At 38.6% G+C, this 23,707-nt stretch overlaps 2 protein-coding genes and 2 long non-coding RNA genes across 4 annotated transcripts; 2 read left to right on the top strand and 2 right to left on the bottom strand.

The window, feature by feature from the left end:
- Positions 1 to 4,041: 4,041 nt before the first annotated feature.
- LOC143878143 (uncharacterized) lies at positions 4,042 to 20,740 on the top strand. The gene is made up of 6 exons (XM_077380452.1): positions 4,042 to 4,638; positions 6,530 to 7,351; positions 9,885 to 9,955; positions 17,588 to 17,834; positions 17,977 to 18,081; positions 19,752 to 20,740. The coding sequence occupies exons 1-6, from the start codon at positions 4,057 to 4,059 to the stop codon at positions 20,616 to 20,618; spliced, it is 2,694 nt and encodes an 897-aa protein (XP_077236567.1). The 5' UTR covers positions 4,042 to 4,056; the 3' UTR covers positions 20,619 to 20,740.
- On the bottom strand, positions 11,719 to 13,873 carry LOC143879320 (uncharacterized). The gene is made up of 2 exons (XR_013251197.1): positions 13,125 to 13,873; positions 11,719 to 12,296 (listed from the first exon to the last, which is right to left on the bottom strand). It is a non-coding gene; the product is annotated as an uncharacterized LOC143879320 (long non-coding RNA).
- Positions 14,397 to 15,447, top strand: LOC143879319 (uncharacterized). Its single transcript, XR_013251196.1, has 2 exons — positions 14,397 to 14,655; positions 15,104 to 15,447. It is a non-coding gene; the product is annotated as an uncharacterized LOC143879319 (long non-coding RNA).
- Positions 20,741 to 21,323: 583 nt separating the features above from the next.
- LOC143878142 (uncharacterized) lies at positions 21,324 to 21,788 on the bottom strand. The gene has a single exon (XM_077380451.1). The coding sequence runs from the start codon at positions 21,786 to 21,788 to the stop codon at positions 21,324 to 21,326; it is 465 nt and encodes a 154-aa protein (XP_077236566.1).
- Between the last annotated feature and the right edge of the window lie 1,919 nt (positions 21,789 to 23,707).

Here is a 23,707-nt window from a genome sequence, read left to right as displayed (position 1 = left end):
AAGATTTTTTTTTTTTTGTGAATGGATGATAATGGACCTCCTTAAGCCTTCATATTGCAAATAGAAACTCCTTGTTTCCTTGTTTGTTAATAATTTTTTTTAAATGATAGCTAATTTATTGATAGACGACCAAGATGGTCAATATGCATAGGATCAAACCAAAGAAGAAAAAAGACACATAAGCAAAGATACAGAATTAAGGGGGGAGAGAATCATAAAGACACAACGTATCCTTAGATACACCAATCCTCGCAAGACAATCGGCCACTTGATTAGCAGAGTGACGAATATGAGAGAAAGACCAAGAGAATCGTGACATCCAATCGAACATTTCATCAAAGAGAGGATGAAACTGCCAAGGTGGTTTTTGGGATGATTGCTTTATAACTTGTTTCCTTGTTTGTTGATGATGGTTGCTTTATAATATGTTTCGTTGAAATAAATTTAAAATTAAAATTCTTAAGAATTAAATTGTCTGAGTTGGAAAAAAAATTTCTCCAGAAGAATTTGCTAATTTCAGCTATTAGGGCTGGCCGATTGGAGAAACTACAAGTCGATCAGTCAATTTGTAGCCAATCACCTCTGTTACCCCTTTAATCATAATATCCAACAAATGGTGTAAAAAATAGGAGGCGAAGAGTTATAGAGAACTTCTAATTTTATTGCTTCCCTTCATCCTTGCATGATTGGATCTCTTCACCTTACAGTGTTAAGATCATCAACTTCGTAGGATTCAACATCAAAATGCAACCGAGAGCTACTACAAATTTCTATGTGCAATAGAGTTTTAATTAGCATCCATCCTTCTTCAAGTCTCTTGGTTCAATGGTGTGAAAGACATTTGCCGACTATTAGTGGTACTGAATTTTGGCTAATGATTGGTCCCATCTTAAAGATGGGTAACTATGTGATATTATAGACCTGTTAGCCATACCATCTTCACTTGTCCATCACTATATGCAAAGATTGGTTCTATAATGCAAACCTAGGGTTCGCAGGTTAATTTATGAGAATTTGAATCATACATTCTCGCAACAGAATAAGCAATAAGTAGCAATCAATTATTCATAAATCAACGTGCACAGCATTCTACCCTGAAGATAGGAACCATACCCAATCTAGGCATAGGGTGGGGCCCACCATTTTATATTTTGATATGATGGGTTCCACTAACTTCAGGTGAACCCATGCATCGAGTGGGGCCCACCATTTAACCACACGTTTTGTTTGGGTGGTTTCACAATCTCCACCAAATCCCATGCATAGGATGGGCCCACCATTTTACACGTACATTTTGATGGGGTAGAGCCATTGGGCCAAGAATACAAGTATCGTGAACGTGGCATCCGTCATTCACAAAATAGCTCACAGGCCTCATAGAAATTGGTAGATAGAACTAGAAGAGCGAATCTGCCTTCAAATTAGGCCGATGATAAATTCACACCCCCTGTAGGATAATTCGCACCCAAGTAAAAGATGGTCAATTCACGTTACAGTGGTGCGAATCATCCTACATGGGGTTTCTTCTTAATTAGTTTTCTATCATAAAAACCCAAGTAAAAGATGGTTTTTAATCAGTTTTCTATCTGCGAAATCAATCAATGGGTTTCTTCTTAATTAAATTGGAATTTTCTGATTTCAACTATCTAATTTGTTTTTTTGTTTTTGTTTCAGCTACTAATTTTGACAATTAGTTGGTTTTCTGTTATTGGATGCATGGATTTATGCTAATCTTCTGTTTAATATTTGTGTTGGTTGTTGTCTAATCGAGCAATGGGTTTGCTTCTTAATTAGGTTGTCATGGATTTATGTTTCTCTAGGGTTTTATTGTTGCTTATTTGTTCTGCATTTTTCTGGTTTTAGTAGTAAATTTCAGACCTTAAGCTCTTAACATATAAACTCTATTGAGACTCCAAAAATTCTATTCTCAATAGAAAGAAAACCGAAGTATCTTTATTTTCTATTTCACAGAACGCCTTAGCAGAAACTCCAATCAACTTCTTATGTAAATCACCTTCCAAAATAATAAAAAATTGGGGAAAGTTGCTCCTTTGACTCTACTTTTATAAAAATCTTTCTGGTATTTCCCCAAAAAAGTTGCTTTCTCAGTCAACATGTTTTACCTTGAGACCTAAAGAACTCAACCAATATCCTCTCTCCTCTTCGACCTTTCCAAGTCTGTTTCAGGATAATTTGTTGCAGCAACTTCTCTTATATTAAGAGAACTGTCATGACTGAGGAAACGACCAACCACTTTCTTCATGGAAATGGAGATCGTGATCAGTTTCTTAGTTTCTTTCTTCCCCTATGTGCTGGCTGATAGGTCATGGTGGCTTGATTCTGATCAGGGACTTAACAAACATTTCGAACAATGATATCAGACTTTCAAAAAACCAATTGATCCAATGAAAACAGATACAAGGAGGAGAGTGAGATCAGTTTCTTATTTATATATCTTCTCCTGTGTGCAAGCTGGTATGTCATGGTGGCTTGAATTATGATCAATAACTTGGTAAACAATTCAAACAAGGATATATATGAGGATTGAAATCAGTTTATTACTTCTTTTCTTAGCTTATGTGCTGATTGGTAGGTCATGGTGGCTTGAGGTCAAGTCAGTACGTTAATAAAGGTTTCACACAATGATTAACTGGTAATGACTCATGTTTTATTTCACTAAAAGAAAGGAACTTGATATAACCCATGTAAATAGGAAACTGCACCCTTGTAAATTTGATATAAGCCAATATATCCCAAGTCCTATTGGCAAGAACAAGAACAAAGTAAATATCACATACATATACCTCAAACACTAACTACAATATAGTTAAATATATAAGAAACAATGATCTTTCAATTTATTGCAGCAGAAGAGAGAAAAAAAAAAAAATGATCCGTGAGAGAACGAGAGAAGGATCTACAAACACACCCCTATACTTGCAGTCTCTATCCGTACTCCCTCAAATCCATAAAGGCATGATCAAGAGGTGGTTTATACCAGTCTCCACCCTTAGAGCTGTCAAAGGCATGAGCCAGAGACACCCCTTCTCTTAGAGGAGACTATTTTCATCTGCAAGAGACACCAGTCTCTATACTTTGAATTTAGGTTTCTCTTGGTCACAATAACCATCGAACAGCTGACCTCTAGGTTTAAAAGTCTCACACACATATAAGTGCCTAAAATCCTATTTTGAATTGTATATAAGTGAATCCTCTTTGTGAAAGGGAGAGGAGAGAAGAAGAAAGAAAGAAAAATGAGGGTTTCTTATGTGTTTAAGGTTTTACCCCGCTATCAAAACCAAAGGCTTTTTTGAGCTCACTTTTTGAAGGTTTTCACGGTGGTTTCAATCCTCCTGATGTATGTAGAGTTTGAGAGGATTTGATTTCACCATCTTGAAGATCGAAATGTGTGTTTGTAGTGAGAGATTGGGATTTGTCGTTTCTAAAAAAATAACCATGTATCTCTCTAATTTCTTATATTTTCTCAAGCTTTGAGTGAAAATATGAGAGGGAAGTTGTTTTACCTATTTTAATTAGTGGAGATTTTAGTCAGATTCGCCCTGTGGTTTTTCCCTTTTTATTAAAGGGTTTTTCATGTAAACCTTTTGTGTTCTCTTGTATGAATGTTCTCTTGATGATTTGATTCTTTAATTCACAAATAGATTTGCTTTAGAATTTTAGTGGTTTTTCTTCGACAAAAATCCTACGATAAAAACCACTCAAGTCCCTTTTAGATCTCAAAACATTGTTCTAAAGCCAACAATATTTCAGAATAGGCAGTGTAAAATTCTCATTACGTGATCTACAAAAAGCACAAATTTGAGGTTCTTTACTTGCTTTGAGAGCTAGGATATGCTTGTAGGGTTGCATGTCCCATTTCCCATTTTATGTTGGGTTCTTTACTTGATTTCACAGCAAGGACTCTCTTGTTATTCCCTAACTGTAGAAAATTTTAGGTTTAAGAAGAAAGAGAGAGACAGAAAAAGAGACAGTTGAGAGAGAGAGAGAGAGAGAGAGAGAGAGAGAGAGAGAGAGAGAGAGAGAGAGAGAGAGAGAATGAATAGTAAGGTTTACGAAGCAGCACTTAGGGGGAGTGTAACATCCCTGAACGAATTGCTGAAACAAGATGCTTGCATTCTGGATAGATGTGCAGTGGTTGGTGTTGAAGGAAGTCCTCTACATGTTGCAGCTCTCTATGGACACACGTCTTTTGCCAAGGAAATATTAAGCCGAAAACCGGAATTCGCCAACCAATTAAACTCCAAAAACTATTTGCCCCTACACTTGGCATCAGCAAAGGGAAACATCGAAATGGTAAATGATTTGTTACAAGCAGACCCTGACACTTGTCTTGTTCGTGATCCAGAGGGGAGGATTCCTCTCCATATAGCTGCAATAAACGGCCGAGTCAATGTTTTGGAAGCATTAGTGCATGCCAAACCTGTAACGGCTTGGGTCTTAACAGATGGTGGAGAACCGGTTCTGCACTTATGTGTGAAACAGAAAAATGATCTTTTAGATTGCATAAAAAAGTTGGTGGAGTTGGTTGGTGTTAATGAGCGTGATGAGTTTGTCAACTTGAAGGATAACAATGACAATACTGTCATCCACCTTGCTACAGCTTACAAAAAGATTGAGGTATGAATTATCCTCTCTCTCTCTCACACACACACACACATCCAGAACGCATCTTATTTTTAGGAAACTTTCAACCCTGATAGGCTCTTGATTTTTTTTCATGCAATTATAAAATTCTTTTCGATTCAAATATGCCTAGGAAAAAATTATGAAAATCTTATTTTGAAAGGAAAAAGGGATTCCAAGGTCTAGCAGGTTGAAAATTTCCCAGAAATGGGAAAAAAAATATTTTGGAAACAATTCATAATAAAATAGTTAGCCAAATGCTGGAAAGCTTAATTTTCCAAGAATTTTTTTTTTCTGCATCCAAACAACCCCTTCAGGGATTTGGTAGGCAATTTCGGGGAATGAAAGGGATTTCACAGCTGAGTCTCTCTTGCATAACAGAACAGTCAGCTCAGATGAATTAAATGAATAAGACAAAATCTAAAAGAGTGTGTGTGGCCGTTCTGTTCTTCTTTTTTCTTTTTTGTGAGTAAGCTGGGGTTTGGCTGGATCCCTAACAGTGTATTAATAAAAATAAAGAGATTACAGTCCTATATAGGGAATTCAAGAGGAAACCCTCGTTACAATTTCTTGGAGAGCAGAGGGAATAAGAGATGGGTGGATATGCTCCCCTTTATATGGGCAGTCCACCTTTGAGAGATAATCCGCAGCAGAATTTGCTTCTCTCCATGAGTGTGAGATTTTCCAACTTTTGAATTGAGTTAAGGTGGTATGAATCTTGGTAGTGATTCCCCATTTTGTCCAGCTGCATTTGAATTTTCCAATGATGACGTTAACTGCCATTGTTGAATCAGACTCAATCCATATGTTTTGGAGAGCTTTCCATGATAAATGCCTTCTAGCTCAAGATTGTAAATTGCTTCATGTTGCGGTCAAAATTTGGTTATGGTTGAGTTGGAGGTGAAGAGCGGACGGACGATCTTGACTTGTCCTCGCTACTTTGTCCTACGCACACGAGAAAACGGTTAAAAAACCAACGCGGAGGGGATACTCCGCGAAGGCCCTTTGATAATTAAGTCAGTGACCACAACGGATATGGAAAACCCAAATGAAATAGTATGTTTTTGAGAATCGTGTTCTTTACCTTCTAGGTTTTACCCCTATTTATAGTGGTTGGGTGTGCTAGGGCTAATTCGTAATTTCCCTTATGGTATGATTACCATACTGCCCTTGAGCGGATGGCATTGAGCAGTGAATACCGCTTCTTGTAGGGGTCTTTTGTTGAGTGCGGGGAATTACTTTCCTGCCCTTTTGGCATCTGAGGGCCCTTTTACATGTGGAGCTCTCTGATTGGGTGGTTATTTTCATCCCCATCACTTCAATTTTTATTTATTTATTTTTTTGGAGAACATTCCAATGGTCTGGCCATCTAAATCTCATGTCCGTTTTTCCTCCACAAATCGAAGGGTTGGGATGATCCTATGGAGCTGATTTTTTAGGCAAACCCTATCTATGTGAGGGCCCATCAAATGAATGGCTCGCATCTCATTCTTTTATTCTTGGGTTTTGAAATTTCCAGGAAACTGACAATAACGGGACATCCTTTTCTGTGAAATACGATGAGCTAGTCTATATGTACACCAGCGATTTCAAGCTTACCATTTGAAAAACCTCATTGTTTTGTGCATATGAATGGATATTTATATTTATGATTGCCAATTATGTGACCATTTTACATTTCTTTATTCAAGTTTGATAGTTCATATCAATTACTCGTATTCCTATATTTTTGCTTAGCTGTTTTATTGATAATATAATTGAGATCATTTTAACTCTATAAAAAAATGCATAGAACTTTTTTTATATTTAATTTCCTCCGTGCCTCTCTAAAAAAATGCATTTTTTATGCACAAGAAATTAAGTTTAAAAGCCTGAACATGTGCAGACCATACGATATTTGGTTCATCACTCTGAAGTGGATGTAAATGCCTTGAACGTGGAGGGATGGACAGCCTTGGATGCTCTGTCTCACAATGTACAGTCATATGTCGATGTTAAAATCTTGGGAATCCTTATGGCAGCGAGACGTAAAGTAGTGGGAGGTAAGAAATTTCATCAACCACTTAATCTGATGAACGAAGATGATGCACGAGGGATGCTAGTGGTGTTGGCAATACTAATTGGGACGGTGACCTATCAAGCCGGACTGAGCCCCCCAGGTGGGGTCTGGCAGGGTGAATTCACTGGCAGCCATATTTCTGATTATAGTGGGATGGCCATCTTGGGAATTAAAAATATTAAAGCTTACTTAGCTTTCATTATCTTTAATACCCTTGGTTTTACAGCTTCTGTCTACTTAATCCTATCGCTGATGCAGAAAATCCCTAGCCTTGGGGGTCACACTGGCACTCGGATGTGGTGTGTTTGGACTGCTATAATTTCCATGATGATTACTTACATTGTGGGAACTGCCAACACGTCTCCGTGGAAAAATTCTGAATTTCAATTTTATTTTCCTGCCCTTGTAATGGGGTTGTCGTTCATAATGCTGATGTGTTTTCCTTTCTGTCTTCGCTTGGAATTAATTGTAATATTCGTCACAATAGTGAGAAGAGACTGGGCAGAAAGGAGACGTCAATTGGAAGAGAGAGTGAGAAGAGGCAGGGCAGAAAGGAGACGTCAATCGGAAGAGAGGGTGAGAAGAGGCATGGCAGAAACGATACGTCAATTGGTAGAGAGCGAGAGAAGAGACATGGCTGTGGTCTATGTCTAAATGGGCTAATTGGGCAATCAATCAGGCTACTCATCCTGTGCCTCTAGCCTTAGCCTCTTTCTCGTCATGTATTATATGCTTATTATCTACTCTGCATGTTGTCTATGTTTTAGTTACACACAATTTCCATGTGTTATGTAATTTATGATTTATACATACATGAAAAATGCTTAAAGTAGAGGTGATGTTACACTCTTTCCTAAAATCACAATCTAGAGGCTGATTTTATCTTAAGGAGAGTGTCGCTCAACTCTACCGAGATAAGCGACGTTTGGCTACTCTGAACCAAGAAAAAAAGAAAAAGGAAGAAAAAGAAAATATTTTCCGCAAAAATCAAAATTTTCCGAACTTGGTAACCCATTTTCTAGCTAGAATTTTTAATAAAAAAATCATAAATCCTTGAAAAAAATAAAATAAAACTACGCATGTGCACTTCTTTTTTTCTTGGGAAATTTTCCAATAAAAAATTCAGCATTGCCAAACATGACCTAATTTGTTTGATTGTTTACAGTGAAGAATCTAAACCTTGATTAGTTTGTTTTGGCCCATCATATGCTTGTTAAGTGTTTCCCACATACTCTTGATTAGCATACGTTTCTTAAACCCCTTCATCGAAGCCTTGATCATATTATTTGCTTTGATTATATACCTTGTGAACATTGTAGTGTTGACGACAGACAAGAGGTCGTTTTCTTTTTTGGGAAGGGCCCGGTTAATCAAGATGATCAATACAATACAATACAACGGAAAACAACAAATAAAAGCCTACAATTCAAAGACTCGGCAAGGGGGAGAAAGTCAAGGGTTTCCAAAGCCGCCTGGATACTCCCCCCTTAGCTAGCTCTACATGAAGAAATCAAATGGAGGAGCTATCAACTATATCCAAGATATCGACCACCTAATAATCATCAGTTGTCTTTTGTTGACTAACAACATATCGTTATTTGCTAATAACAGTTTGATCGGGCATGCTAACTTATAAATCCGGCAAAATCATGCATAGTAAACGACAAAACCTGCAATTCAAGACAGTAATATCCAAGCTACTACAGCTAGTTCCTCTCCCTCAAACTTTGATGTCTTCTCTATCATTAAAAACCGATACAGTAAGTAGGGCCAAATGCAACAAACCATTTATGTCATCCCGACCATATTCGTATGTGGAACACTCATATTTCAAGCACCAGGTCTCCAATTCCATCGTAGGAATGTGATGCAGGGAGCGTGAGCAGCAACACCAAGATTAAGATCAATACAAGAAGCAACTAAAATAATTTGTGGGTGTTTGAAAACCCATGCCACTATTTGGAGAAAAACTCCAATATAACACATGAAAGAGCAAAGCTCCTTCACGCACATGAAAGAGCCAATTCTCTCTTCACAAGTGATATCCCAAAAATAAACTTTATTCAGACTCTCTCTTTCTTTTCTCATGCCATTACATTATATAGAGAGCAAAAAACCTAAGAACAGCAACCCTAAATGCTTGCCTAACCATTATTCTCAATCTTATAACTAAAGCAACATAAAGAAAAAGTAGAAACATGACTAAAATATTCCTAAAATAGTAATCATGCAACATACCTATATCATATTTGTAAAATGCCTATAACTTAACCAAATCAAGTCCAAATTGTGTAATCTTGGGCTCTTTAGATGATCCGGGTGGATCGTGGCTATGCGTGGGCCCGATTGGAGGGGGCCACAAATGCCAATTAGAGGAAGCCCATATGTCTTTTTGGCCATGATGAGGTGGTGTTAATCGAATAACAATATGGGTCCCACGTGTCTTTTTAGCTACCGGAGGATGTGGCGAGTTTTGGCACGTTGTTGGGCAAAATTTAATGTAACAAGTGGCAGATGACATGGCGTGGAGTTAGAGAAAATTTCTCCACTCGCCACTTTGGAACGATGATCAAGTTTAGAAGATTTTTCATGATCTGGAAGTATGAGATAAGCATTATCACAAACTTCCATTGTAACAAGGAGTCTCCAAAAATTGGGGATTTCTCTTATTGGATGCCACACTGTTTGGTTGCCGGAAAAAAATCCCAGGAGATTGGTGGGGAAAAAAAATTCCTAGAAGTATCCTGGTAAAATAAAAATTCCATGTTTGGTTGACCGGATTATGGTGGGAAAAAAAAAACCTTTGTTTGGTTGCTTGAACTGTTGGATAGAAAACAATTCTTCTCAAGCTTATTTTTGGTTCCTGAGTTTCTTTTTGTTCCTGGGGTTATTTTGGGATGAGATGAAAAGGCAATCATTACAAAAGTGGGATTAAAAAATTCACCACACAAGCAATCATTACAAGAGTGGGATTAAAAAAAAACCTAGTGCTAAAAGGCAACCAAACATGGGATGGGACCAAAATTTTACTAAATCTTCCTGGGACAAAAATTTAACTGGCAACCAAACGGAGTAGTTTACTTTATTTTTGAGAAGTTTATGTAAAAAGGGCAATAGCTCCCATTACCGGTGGGTCTTTTGGATTGTTTTAACTGTTCTTATATTTCTTTGGGAATTACAGACTGAAGCCAAGAGCTACTTGTTTATCGGTCAAAAATTGCAACGTAAATCTAATTTTGGATCATTAGATAGGTAATCGAAAAACCTTTCTAAAAATACCAAAATCAGACCAAAAGAGCAAAATTTGGCGCCCCAAAAGAATACAACAAATAAAATGACGAAAAGAGAAAATAAAAGATAAAAGACTTGTTCAACGCCATGTGTTTTGCATAAGAATGCATGGAAATAGTTTATGATTAATTTCTTAAGGAACCACGACTGATTCCTTCCCCTTGTGTCTCCATATACAGGCAACTAGATGATGAGAAAATCTTAATTCCATGCTTCTCAAAGGGCCTAAAATGTGCTTCACTATCTCCTATCCCTCCTCTTCTTATTCTTCATGACCACCATGATCCTCGTCATCTGCAATTTTTCTTGATATGAGCAAACCCATTCCTCGTTCTCCTTCCTAACTCTCATTCATTGGAGCCACGTCCACTAGAAGACAAAATAAGAGAGCTCCAATCCCCATAAAAGAAATAAAAATAGGGAAATGTTATCAGCACTCCCCTATTTTGATGATCGCACTCCTCACTTTATTAAAAAGTATGGTATGGCTTGCACCGTAGGATGATCCATACCATCCATGAGATGGGCCACAGCCTAAATAGGCTGTGCCCCAAAAATCTTTTCCATAGGTTGATCCTAACCTATGAAAAAGATAGGATAGAGTCCTAAACTCTATGAAGGTAGGACATAATCCTAAACTCTATGAAAGTAAGACAGAATCATAAACTCTATGAAGGTAGGACAGAATCCTATAGCTCTATGAAGGTAAGACAAAATCCTAAACTCTATAAAGGTAAGACAGAATCCTAAACTCTATGAAAGTAAGACAGAATCCTAAACTCTATGAAAGTAAGACAGAATCCTAAACTCTATGAAATCCCCTAACCTGCGAAAGCTCTAAGGCAGGACGGGAAGAGGTTGGCTCAAGATACATTCCGTCATAGCTAGAACCCTAAGTGAAGGCTTCCAAAAACCAATGACAATGACAAACGCTATGAAGAAGCTCGAACTCCAATGAAAGTCCTGGAAACAGGGGAAGCTCTAAAAACCTGAGTATTGACTGAAATCCTGAAGGGGAGAAAAGGAGAGAAGAAAGGAGGGGCTCCGAATAGCCCCATCATAGCCCACAACTCTTATTGAACTAACAGAACAAGACTAAAATCCAAACGAAATCAGATTTGAATACGAAGCTCTACCACTGTATTGATCAAATATATGCACGCAGGATTGAAAATCTCAGAAGAAGCACAACCAAAGGACCAAACCTTAAGCCCACATCATTCAAATACCTACACTAAAGAGTACAAAATCAGGATGACAACCTTAGCTAGGAATCAAGTACCAACTCTATCTCATTCGAATCCAAACACAAAAGTCCAATGTTATAAAATAAATGAGATCAAGAAGAAGCAGACCTTACTCTTATACAACTCGAATGCACAGCATGATATCCGAGGTCAAAACAAAATCAAGCCTGAAGATATGAGCTCAACCTTATCTATTCCTCTACTTACCACACCAAAGCTTCGAACTGCATAAGAATTAAATTCAGAAAGCATGGCACTCCTCTATACCTAACAAAAGTTTAAAGGGGATGCTCCAAGAAGCAAAAGAAAATTGTATTCATCAGCAACCATTTCAATAGGAACATCCAAGAGATTAGAAGAAGAAAATTAAATTCATTCTACTTGTATTTGCAGCTAGGAATCAATGGGAAGTCAAAATTCTTGACAGGTAACCATGAGTTGAAAGTGCCAAAATGGAAAAGAACTCAAGATGAAATAGACTATGCTCAAATAAAATATTCACGCCTTAACCATTTGAACAAAAGAGTGTAAACAACTATGAAATCAGAGATTGGAACTACACAGGGCATGAAAGAAAATCTCCAAGTTATACATAAAAGGAAGTACCCACAATCTCCTTGCAAATGGCCCACTAGCCTGAACCCAAATATACCATAAAAGAAATGATCTTTGGGGCATTACCCGAACACATTGAAAATAAAGTCTCAGTTAGTTTTGCAATTACCACAATGACTTGAATTCACACAGGAAAGATAAATCTCCATAATTTTGACAAATGCAGGAATGACCTATACTCACATACATCATGAAGAAATGATCCCCAAATCATATGTCCTGGGAATCTCAGTTACCTTACAAGTATTTAAGACAACTTGAGCTTACAGATGTTACAAGGAGATACTCACCACACCATATGCCCAGGCATATATAAAAAGAACAGGAAATTTATGTTGTTTTGCAAACATCCCAAATTTCACAAAAAGATATTCACCCAAGCATCAAATTGTAATCACACCTTATTCACCTTGTCTTTTACTACTCAATGAAGCATATGCCTATCAAAAAAATAATTGAGCTAAGTGTAAAATAACAGTAACCTTGCCATGTTTTAATGTTTACATTAAAACACATAATCTGATATCATTCAAAGAATTGTCAAGATATCATCACAATTCCCAAAAGGATGTTGCAAGCTCGTCAAAAGAGAAAAACACATTAGGTCACATACATGCACAAACATGGTGGTGTCAATATCAATAACTGCCAATTAACATCCATGTTACTATGATTTAACAATGGCCCTGTTCTTTGACAATAGTATTACCCGAGATATTATACCCTCTAACTATATCTTCCTAAACCATGCTCATCTTTGGCTATTTCAACAAAAGTAAAGGAGCATCATGGCTACCATAGACTTTTAAGCAAGTTATGGATCTAATCACACCAGGGTTAAGGCACCAAGACCAAAACAAACAAACAAACAAAATTTATTCTGAGAATGATCAAAGTGACATGGGACCATTCAAAAAAAAAATGATCAAAGTGACATGGGTCCTGCAAATGGACAGTAGCTTTAGGCCAAAAATGGGGAGTCAAATTGGGTGGGAATACCAACATGGTTGATAGTAGTGATGGAGCTAGAAATAGAAGAGTGGATGATCAGACCATTCGTGGATAAAATCAAAGGATTCTCAGCTCATAAACATAACCCAAATATAATCAAAGTCTTTAAATCCTTCAAAATAAAAGAGTACTCATTGGTGTAGAGCCAATATGTGTAAAGGACAATCAACCACACACCAGATAAGCAAATTAACATCCTAACACAACTCATGCAATCCTTATACTTACCATAACCAAGAAGGCAAAATGAGATATACCTGAGTCTCAAATTGAACCGGCTGGACTGATTTTGATGGGGCCCTGAGATTCACCTCCGATGGAATTTCTAAGGCCGTGGATGTACGTCCAAGATCGCTTTTCTTCTCCTTTTTGTAGAGCGGAGCTGAATGAGGATTGCCGGAATAAATGGCGAGGTGGGTTTGATGGTGGAGTTGCAATAGAGGGTTAGATCTGATGGGAGTAAACGGGTTCTAGATGTAGGAAAATGATGGAGATGGGATGGCTGCTCCAAAGAAGGGGATGAGGTCAGATTTTTGGGAAATGAGTAATGGGTTGTGGGGATGTGAGATAGAGGTGATGAAAATGAGAAATGAGAGGGGAAAATGGGGTCTGTTAGAAGTGGGTTGGATGAGGTAAGCACGGAGAGATTCTCGCCGGAATCAATGGAGGTTGCTGTTGGGAGAAGGGGCCGACGAACGGCCGGTGGCTTGCTCTCTCCCCTCTCTGCAATTTTCTTATTTAGAGTGATGAAACCCCCATCTCTCTCCCCCTCTCTCTCCCCCTCTCTCTCTCTGCAGCTCAATGAGATGGGATTAAATAAAGGGAAGTGCCCTTTCTTACGAGGACAGCCCACTTAGTGTATTTGTAAGTTGTAAGGTTTTTTTTTTTTTGTTTGTAAGTTGTAAGTTTGTAAGTTGTAACTAGGGGTGCAAGTTTGGCCCTGTCAGCCCTGACCCGCCTTGAGCCCGAACAGGGTTAGGGCTGGATTTTCCAACCCTGAGGGCGGGTCAGGGCTCATTTTTTTAGACCCTTACTCGGGTCGGGTCGGGTTCTCGGTTAATGCCTCGGGTACCTTGACCCGGCCCGACCCTAAGTTTTCTATTATAGAATTGAACCATCTATGCATGTTTCCTTTGTTAATATTTTCTATTATCTTGGATTGGTGTTTCTTTAGATTATAATTATTAATTGTCTCTGTTGCCTGTCATGTTGTTGAATTCATATTGTCTTATTTTGTTCGCTTTCTCTGTTTATTGATCATTTTGTTCTTTATGATAAGTGGTTGCTTTATTTTTGGCACTCTTAACTAGACCTGGCAAAACCGACCCATGCCCGCGGGTCGACCCGGCCCACCCGCAAATTTGCGGGCACGGGTCTGGGTTTTAGTGACCCGCCAAAATGTGACCCGCGGGCAACCCAACCCGCAAAAACATGGGTTGGGCAGGGTCAACCCGCGGGTACCCGCGGGCTTTTTGGTTTTTTAGTTTATATTTTTTCTTTTAAAAAACCTAACTTAGCTTATTAGCTACTTTACTACTTACCTAGGGTTTCTACTTTCTAGTTTCTTACTTTCTTTCTTCCTCTTCCTCGTTATTTCATTTTTGGTTTTTTCCAAACCCAAACGACGAAGAGTCGAAGACACAGAGAAGGCGACGGCACCGGCCACCCCCCCACCCCATTCCCAAACTCACTCCCTCACGAGTTACACTCGGCCGAGTCATCGCCCTCTCTCAGCCTCTGCCTCTCTGCCGAAGCACAGCTACACAGCCGCACAGCACAGCCGCACAGGTACTCTCTCTGAGTCTCTGTCTTCGATATTTTTGCTTTTTTTTTTTTTGAAAATGAAAATGAAAATGAAAATTTGAGAAAACCAAATATCATTGGTTACCAATTTTATTTTCGGTTTTTCCCAAACCCAAATATCATTGGTTACCATTTTTTTTTTTTTTTTTGGGGTTTTGATTCATTTGTCTTGGTTTTCTTAAAGTGGTATTTTAAGAAAACCAAGACAAATGAATCGATTGGTTTGTGTGGATTAGCCGATTAGATCATTGTGGACTTGAGTTGTGGTTACCAATTTTTTTTTTTTTTGGGGGTTTTGATTCATTTGTCTTGGTTTTCTTAAAGTGGTATTTTAAGAAAACCAAGACAAATGAATCAATTAGTTTGTGTGGATTAGCCGATTAGATCTATGTTTTCTTAAAGGGGTTTTGATTCATTTGTCTATGTTTTGCAGATGGAAGAAGAGAAGGCAGTGAAACAAATGAGAGGGACAATGGTGCCTCCAGCACTTTCTGTTGCTATGCTCATTCATGGAAAGTTGAGGATCGGTCAGGTCATCAACAAACAACAAAAACCAAGTCTCCAAACTTGCGTATGGTTCAAAGGTACTCAAAAAGAGGAAGAACTGCTGCTACTGGTAGTGCTGCTTGCATGTGATGATGAATGTGCTTGCTGTTGTTATTGGTACTGTGGTGGGGTCAAGAATGTTTGAACCCAAGAGAGAGAGATTGTTCCATTGTGTATTCCTTGGGTAACAACACATACTTCATAGTGAAAATTTCTAACTTTTGATTTTAATTTTTAACTACATGTTTGAAAGACCTGTATTTGATCCCAACCCTCCGCTCTGAATGTTAGAGGGTTGATCACTTGATCCTAACCCTCTATAGATCGGAGGGTTGGGATCAACCTATTGAAATGATTTTTGGGGCACAACCTATTTAGGCTGTGGGCCATCTAATGGACGGTTTGGATCATCCCACGGTGCGGGCCATACCCTACTTTTAAGTTTTAACATTTTCCCAAATTAAAAAAATCATTTAAATTAACCACTGTTTGAATTTGCGGGTGACCCGCGGGTTGACCCGGCCCACCCGCGGGCCGCGCGGGTCACGAGATTTCTGACCCGCAAAAATGCGGGTCATTTGATAACCCGACCCGTTGACCCGCATGACCCGCGGGTTGACCCGGCCCGGCCCACCCGTTTGCCAGGTCTACTCTTAACAGGTATTTGCACTAGGGTCAATTAGGGCCGGCCCAGCCCGGCCTTGCCCAATCAGGGCCAATCAGGGTGGGCCAGGGCAAGCATGTAGGGCGGGCCATGGGTTGAGGTTTTTCGGCCCTGACTTAGGGTCAGGGCAGGTCAAGGCCGAGATAGTGGGATTTAGGGTTGGGCTAGGGTTTTGAAAAACCCGACCCAACCTGACCCTGTTGCAGCCGTAGTTGTAACTACTTTTTACCCTACAAAGGGGGTGGCTCGGGTAGGAAGGAGGGGTGACATTTAGATGTTGTTTTTGTTACACAAGGGGTTGGTATTGACACACCGAGTTGGATATTTCACCCCATGATAAATGATATCTGCACAACCTGTTTTGATATTTGCACGATTTTGACTTGTCTTATTCTTAATTTTTTTGTCAAATTTACTTGAAATTTTGCGAGCATGCTTCTTGAAATAACGACCACCTTTTGGAAAGCTTGCACCTATCAATGAGCACAACAGGTTGACAAAATTTCAGATTTTCTTTGCATTTGGGTTCAATCTCGAGAAATTTTGGTTTCTGGATTTCAACTCAATTTTGGGACTTTAGGGCCCGGTCAAAATGGGGTGTGTACATATTGATGTCGAGAGTGATCCTGAAAATTTCCTTTGTTTCTATTTATATCATAATTTTAAAACTCCCCCGCGTTCGCGTCGACTCCCCCGAGTCGACTCCCATTTTACTCTTGCCATGTTCCACATTACACTGCATTCGTGTTTAGCATTTTGCCCTACAGAGTCAGTAAAAACTCTTTTGACTCTCCCGAATTATGACCGCGTCAACCGAGTACTTAACCGCGTCAACTGCGTTCTTGGTCGCGTCCACGCTGAGTCAACAAGGATTTCTCTTCGGCCGTGTTTTGCACGTCATCCGCATTTTTAAATACTATTTTATATAACCGATCTCTACTTTAACGGCTTGTTTGGCTATAATGAAAAAAAAAATTGAAAATATATTTCCCATAAATCAATTTTTCAAGATTTGGTAACCCATTTTTTTCCTAAATTTCTTTTTGCACAAAACCTTGTTAAAAACAACCATGCATATGCTTTTTTTTCTTTGAGATAAAATTTCCTTAACAAACGATTCAATATAGCCAGCATGCGATAAGGACATGTTTCAATTCCAGGAAATTTCTAGATAGGAGAACCATATGGGTCTCCGGTTTTCTTTTGTGAGTTTTCCTATGATACGTAGCCCCTTCTTTTGTCTCCTACTAGTTGTGGTGCTCTTTCTCTCTCACGTCATTTCAAGCTATCAACTCTGTTCGGAAAAAAAATGTTCCAATGTGAATGATGGTCGATTTAGTCATTTTCAGTGTTTTTGGCATTTGGTGGAGTTCCGTTTTCTAAATGTTTTCCTAATTCTAAAAGTCATAAAACTTAGCTTCCTAGAAAATGTCAGCAAAAAAAAAACTAAAAGTAAAGTCTCTTTAGATCATATGTCGATACATGATATAAAAGATCAGCTCCGCCCAATTTCAAGATAAGAAACACAATTGAGAGAGAGAGAGAGAGAGAGAGAGAGAGAGAGAGAGAGAGAGAGAGAGAGAGAGAGATATAGATAGATAGGGGGGGGGGGGGGGGTATGGAGAGTAAGGTTTATGAAGTGGCTTTAACGGGGAATGAAACATACTTGCACGAATTGCTGGAAAAAGATGCTCGCATCCTGGATAGATGTGCAGAGGTTGGTGTTGAAGGAAATCCTTTACACATAGCAGCTCTCTATGGACACACCTGTTTTGCCAGAGAGATATTAAGCCGAAAACCGGAATTCGCTAGCCAATTAAACTCCAAAGGCTATTTGCCTCTACACTTGGCATCAGCAAAGGGGAACATTGAAATGGTAAAAGATTTGTTACAAGTAGACCCTGAGACTTGTCTTGTTCGTGATCCAGAGGGAAGCATTCCTCTCCATAGTGCTGTAATAAAAGGCCGAGTCGAGATTTTGGAAGAGTTAGTGCGTGCAAAACCTGTAACAACTCGAGTCTTGACCGATGGTGGAGAATCGATTCTGCACTTGTGTCTGAAAAAGAAACGTAATCGTTTCGAGTGCATAAAAACAGTTGGTGGAGTTGGTTGATGTTAAGGAGCGTGATGAGTTTGTGAAGTTGAAGGATAATGATGACAATACTCTCCTCCATCTCTCCACAGCTATGAGACAGATTCAGGTATTCTTCTCCTATTTTTGTCCAAAATAAAAGTTATGTCTCTCTCGTCAGCAATCTTACAAAAGAATTTTGTATTTTAGAAATAAACCCATAAAAAAATCCATGGTCCTGCAGGGCTGAAATTTTCCTAGAAAGGGGAAATTATATTACCCATAAAAATGTATGGTCCAGGTGGGTTGAAATTTTCTTAGCAAAGGGAACTTTTTATTTTAGAGAATGCTTGAAAATCAAATTTTAAAGAATTTTTTTTCCTTGCATCCAAACAGAATCTCTTACGATCTTCATTTGTATCAAAGTTCTAATGTTTCAAATAAATCGACAAATTCAGAAAGCCTTATTCACCCCTTGTTTATTTTGAGCACGGAATCCGGTTTTAGAAGTGATTTCCATTTTTTTTTAAAAATTAAGAGAATTTTTTTAATCGACAAATAAAGTCTAAACATTTTCATTTTCATCGACAAATAAAGTCTCCTTATGTTGGGTGTGCAAAAGTTGAGTCCTACGTTACATTTTTCTCTTTTTGAATGGCAAAGAATTATATTAATACAGAATGAAACCGCGGAAGCAACCAGTGATCGAGTAGATAAAAAAACAAGTCAAGCCACCATTAAAAAAAAAAGTCAAGCCCAAAAGAAAAAGAACAACAAAAGCCAGACCAAGACCCTTCATGGGGTCAGGAATCAAAGATTTCCAATGACGACCTAGAAGCTTCCTCCTGGCTAGCCTATTGGCCTCACTGTCAGCCGATCTTCTCATGTGATGAAAGGGGATAGAGGATCCTGCCACTGGATCCAAAATCTCATCAATCCAGTGTGTAAAACGGCAAGGATGCGAGAGACTACCCTTCAACCATTTTATCACATTTAGAGCGTCACTTTACACTACACCCTGATCTAGCATGCTCGGCGCAATCAACATGATTCTTTGAAGCACACCGATGATCTCCACCTCATTGGAGTCTGCACTTCCTATATGGGACTTGAGAAATCCCATATCATTGTACCATCATGATCACACAAAAGTCTACCTACTCCATCAGCTCTGGGTTTCTAAAGCTTGAGCCGTCAAAATTCGACTTGAAATGTCCACGGCTAAGAGGATCCCATGCCTGAACAGTGATCGGCATCCCCTCACTGCTGTTGCATATACCTCAGACTATCCACACTATAAGTCATACACTGAGACAAATCAGAAGCTGGGTAGGGCCCTAACCTAAGAGATGACCAAGGCTGAAAAGGTAATGGAGTGTCTTCATTAATCCTACGTTACATTACTTTTGAAGAAAATTCTTACCATACTTATAAGAGCTGAGATTGTTTTCTAAAAGGTATGGATCTAGAGAAGGGAGAGAAGAGAACGGGAGAGATAACAGCGAGGCAAATTATGTGTTGCGTGTGCATGCATAGTACTGAGCCGGAAAGGGCTGTGACTACAGACGTGATGTCTGCGTGAGTCCAAGCTATGGTTTTTAATTTTATTTTTCTTTTCTACTTTATAATTCAAAATTACTAGTTTAAACTTTATGATGACTTTTTAGTGTTCCTGATTTGGTCCATTAATTTGCTTGCTTGCTTAGTAGTGGGTGAGATTAGTAGATTCATTAGGGAAAACCTAATGACAGTTACTATCTCTATGATAATACTCTATATTTTTATTTAAATCATATGCAGATTATAAAATTTTTGCTTTGCAACACTAGAGTGGACGTAAACACCTTGACCGTGGACGGATCCACGGCCTTGGATGTTTTGTTAGAGAGTTCAGACAAATCAAGTGTCGATGCGAGAACCAAACGAATCAATGAAAGAATCAAACGAAGGCTTCGATCCGTTGGAGATACAAGATCCAAAGATATTAATCGAAATATCCCTCAGTTGGGGTGCTTCGGAGGGAGCAAAAGGAAGAAACAACTTAAGAAAGAGGATGATTGGTTGAACGATGCAGGAAACACACTAATGGTGGTGGCAATACTAATTGCAACGGTGACATACCAAACTGGACTAAGCCCGCCCGGTGGGGTCTGGCAGGGTGAATTCAACAATGCAACAACGGTTTCAAGCAATACATCAGATTACAATATATCTAATTACAGTGGTCTGGCAATCTTGGGTATCAAAGATAAAGGTGCTTACTCTTATTTCATTATCTATAATACAATGGGTTTTGCAGCATCTCCAGGCATAATCCTACTGCTGATAAGCGGATTCCCAATTCGTAGATGGATTTCTAGGATCACTTTGATGATGATTTTGTGGGTTGCTATCACTTCAATGGTGATGACTTACACAGTGAGAGTACTCAACACATCTCCATGGATAAATGCTACAAAAAAATTTTCTTTTTCGGGGGAAAATGCTGGAAATCCTTCTTTTTTACCGATCCTCACAGAAGTGGTGGTGGCTTCGTTGCTGGTGATGGGCCTACTTCTGGTAGGCCCAGTTGTCCGTTGGGTTGGACGGTTGCTAGGGAAGTTGGGAATAATTAGAAAGAAAGAAGAGTATCGTCCAACGGATCACATAAATGTGTTGGATGTTTAGATGGGGTTACTGGGTATATATAATCATATATATGCTACTCTCCCTCTGCCTCATCTTTCTCATTATTTATTTTTCTTATTATGAATGTTAATCTTCATTTTATAATGAAAAGATTCAGCATAGAAATGAATTTTTTTCCAAGGTTTCGTAATTTTTCTTTGTTTGATTACGCAAGAAGAAAAGTAACTCTAACTACTACACTTCAGGTTTTATTCAAAGGAACCTTTAATTCATAATAAAATCACTCTAAATATAATTTCCCTCCATACTGTGGGAATGAAGAAAAATTCGCAACAATATTTTTGCACATGAAAAAAGTATCTCGAACAACTGCAGTTCAAGTTTTATTTAGAGGGACCTTTAATTTACGATGATATCCCTGTAAATAAACCGAAAATTCACTCAAACGGATGACTCTCTTTGCAATTTGTCAAACTAGACGACTCTGTTTTTGCAAATAAAGCAAAGTAGAAAACTTTCTTTTGCAAAATCCCCCTTTTTTTATTAACTTAAACGATCTTAAAATCTTATCTCGTTTTCTCTCTTCTTTCTGGTCGTGAGAGAAAAACCAGGAATGGAAATGGCATCTGTGATTTTGGAAGAAAGACACAAAAGATTATAAAGAAGAGGTAGAATAGCCGGGTTGAAATTTTCCAAGTAAGAGGGATATTTTAAATTTTGTAAAACAGAGGTGTAGAAGATAAATCATACCTTAATCCGTTTCGTAGCTGTAGAGATGTGGAGGAGAGTATTGTCATCATTATCCTTCATCTTGAGAAATTCCTCACGCTCTTTGGCATCAACTAACTCCACCAACTTTTTTATGCACTTCAAATCATCGTTTTCCTGTTTCACACATAAGTGCAGAATCGGTTCTCCCTCATTTGTCAAGAACCAAGTCGTCATAGGTTTCGCACCCACTAACGCTTCCAAAACCTCGACTCGGCCATTTATTGCAGCAGTATGGAGAGGAATCCTTCCCTCCAGATCACGAACAAGACAAGCCTCAATGTATACTTGTAACAAATCTTTTACCAATTCGATGTTCCCCTTTGCCGATGCCAAGTGCAGAGGCAAATAGCCTTTGGAGTTAGGTTGGCTGGAGAATTCCGGTTTTCGGCTTAAAATCTCTTTGGCAAAAATGGGCGTGTCCACGGAGAGTCGCAACATGTAATGGATTTCCTTCAACACCAACCACTGCACATCTATCCAGAATGCCAGCGTCTTGTTCAAGCAGTTGGTGCAATGAAGTTACACTCCCCTTCAGTGCTGCTTCGTAAACTTTACTCTCCATTCTCTCTCTCTCTCTCTCTCTCTCTCTCTCTGAGTTTTGTCTATCTTCCAAATTGAGTTCAGCTAAGCTTTTATATCATTTTATTTGTGAACAATCCCAGCATCTAACATGTAGGAGTAGACATTTTGAAAATTATGAATTATTAGAAGGTAGTGCTCGGTGATGTTAGGGTGAAAAGATATACAAAAAGATAGAACTTTCTTTTTTAAAGAAATTGCAAATTGAATTTGTGTGAACCGTAAATCAGCAAAGAGAATATAGGAGACGTAGGATGTCCCCACCCCTTACACCCAAGGATGCACGCACCACGTGTATCAGGTAAGTCGGAGGCAGGATTCGAACACTCGTCAACAGGGAGCATACCCGTGACCCGTGACTTTATGCCGATGAGCCAACTGCCTCGGTGTGTTCTAGGACGTGATTGGTGTGAGTTACACTATTCAGCTAGGGAAAAGTAGCTAAGCTACTTTTTAAAAAGCTATACTTTCTTTGCTTGACATTGACTTGATTATTTTTGGAACTTTTACAAATAACGAGAGAGAGAGAGAGAGAGAGTAGTGGGTCGTACAATTATTTGAAAGGAAAAGAGTGAAACGTGTATCACGGGCTACGGTGAAAAATGTAGAGAAAAACGGAGTAAGTTTTAAAACCAAGAGTCCAAGATATATAGCATCCCGTAGTCAAATAAATTAGCCGGAATTAGATTTAACCATATTTGCTTTATGCAGAGGCAATCAAGAAAGGTGCGTAAGTGAAGATATAATGTACAGAAAAGGTGCGTGGTGCGTAAGTGAAGATATAATGTACAGAAAAGGTGCGTAAGTGAACATTTGTTGTTAGACTGTAGAACTTTTTTTTTTTTTTTTAAAGTTATCTTCCTATTTGTGTTTGACAGGGAATGGTGTTTTAGTGAAAATAAATGGTTGCATGTGACTGGAGGGGTAGAACTAACTCTTTGTTTGGATATGTCAGGTTTTCAATGGTTGCCTTCACATGTGTGGCATTACCCTTCCTTCTTTTAGCTTACATGGGCCCAGCTGCATTTCTAATTAGCAATCTATATTAGTTTTGTCAAGTTTACAAAACGATTCAGTGTTTAGTATTATAGAATAGCTTTTAAATTATTGTCTTAGATTGTAGGATAGTTTCTAAGTTATTGTCTTAGTATTATAGGATAACTTCTAAATTATTCTTCTTTGTTTATTTTGTTGGCTAAAATAGAATCTAATGAATTGTAAAAGAGGTGGATGGCTGAACTTAGAGAGCTTGGTTTTTTACAATTAAAGTGTTGAATGAAAAGTGTTCTTTTTTTGTGGAGAAAAGGTGTTTTTACACTTCTTTCTTGGAGTTTCCCTCCAACGTGGGTTAGCTTTTGAGCACCACAATTATTTTTTGTTATTTTTTTTTTCAGATCGTCATCGCCGTTATCGATTGCATGCCCATCCGGTGTCAATTGGTATCAGAGCTAGGCTCTGCGGGAGTTCTATCTACTGCAGATCCAGGAAGACGATGATTATCTAATCTATGGAGCAATTGCAACTAGGTGAAATTCCTATCTTCTATGGCGATGGTGAGTTCGAGTGCACTACTTGGATCGAGGCTATCGAGGCGTATTGCGAGCTATACGGACTGAGCCAGAAAGATTTGATTTTGGTATGCAAAGGAGAATGTAGCCAATCGCGCCAAATCTTTATGGATACTCATGGAACAAGAGCAACACAAATTGAGAAAACCACCATTCGATAATTGGAAGGAGGTACGTGGTTGTTTCTTGAAAATGTTTGCATCGGTAACA

This window comes from Tasmannia lanceolata, unplaced genomic scaffold, assembly GCF_043159265.1.
Source record: "Tasmannia lanceolata isolate RefF3 unplaced genomic scaffold, GAP_Taslan_0.1 ptg000006l, whole genome shotgun sequence".
In the NCBI taxonomy this organism is placed as follows: Eukaryota; Viridiplantae; Streptophyta; class Magnoliopsida; order Canellales; family Winteraceae; genus Tasmannia; species Tasmannia lanceolata.
This window is presented reverse-complemented; position numbering and strand designations above follow the sequence as displayed.

Bases quoted from the DNA above. Each gene is read 5' to 3' on its own strand.
- LOC143878143 (XM_077380452.1), top strand. From the start codon at position 4,057: ATGAATAGTAAGGTTTACGAAGCAGCACTTAGGGGGAGTGTAACATCC. The intron at 17,835-17,976 runs GTAATAAAAGGC...GCATAAAAACAG, and splicing joins GCATTCCTCTCCATAGTGCT to TTGGTGGAGTTGGTTGATGT. The intron at 18,082-19,751 runs GTATTCTTCTCC...AATCATATGCAG, and splicing joins CAGCTATGAGACAGATTCAG to ATTATAAAATTTTTGCTTTG.
- LOC143878142 (XM_077380451.1), bottom strand. From the start codon at position 21,788: ATGTTGCGACTCTCCGTGGACACGCCCATTTTTGCCAAAGAGATTTTA.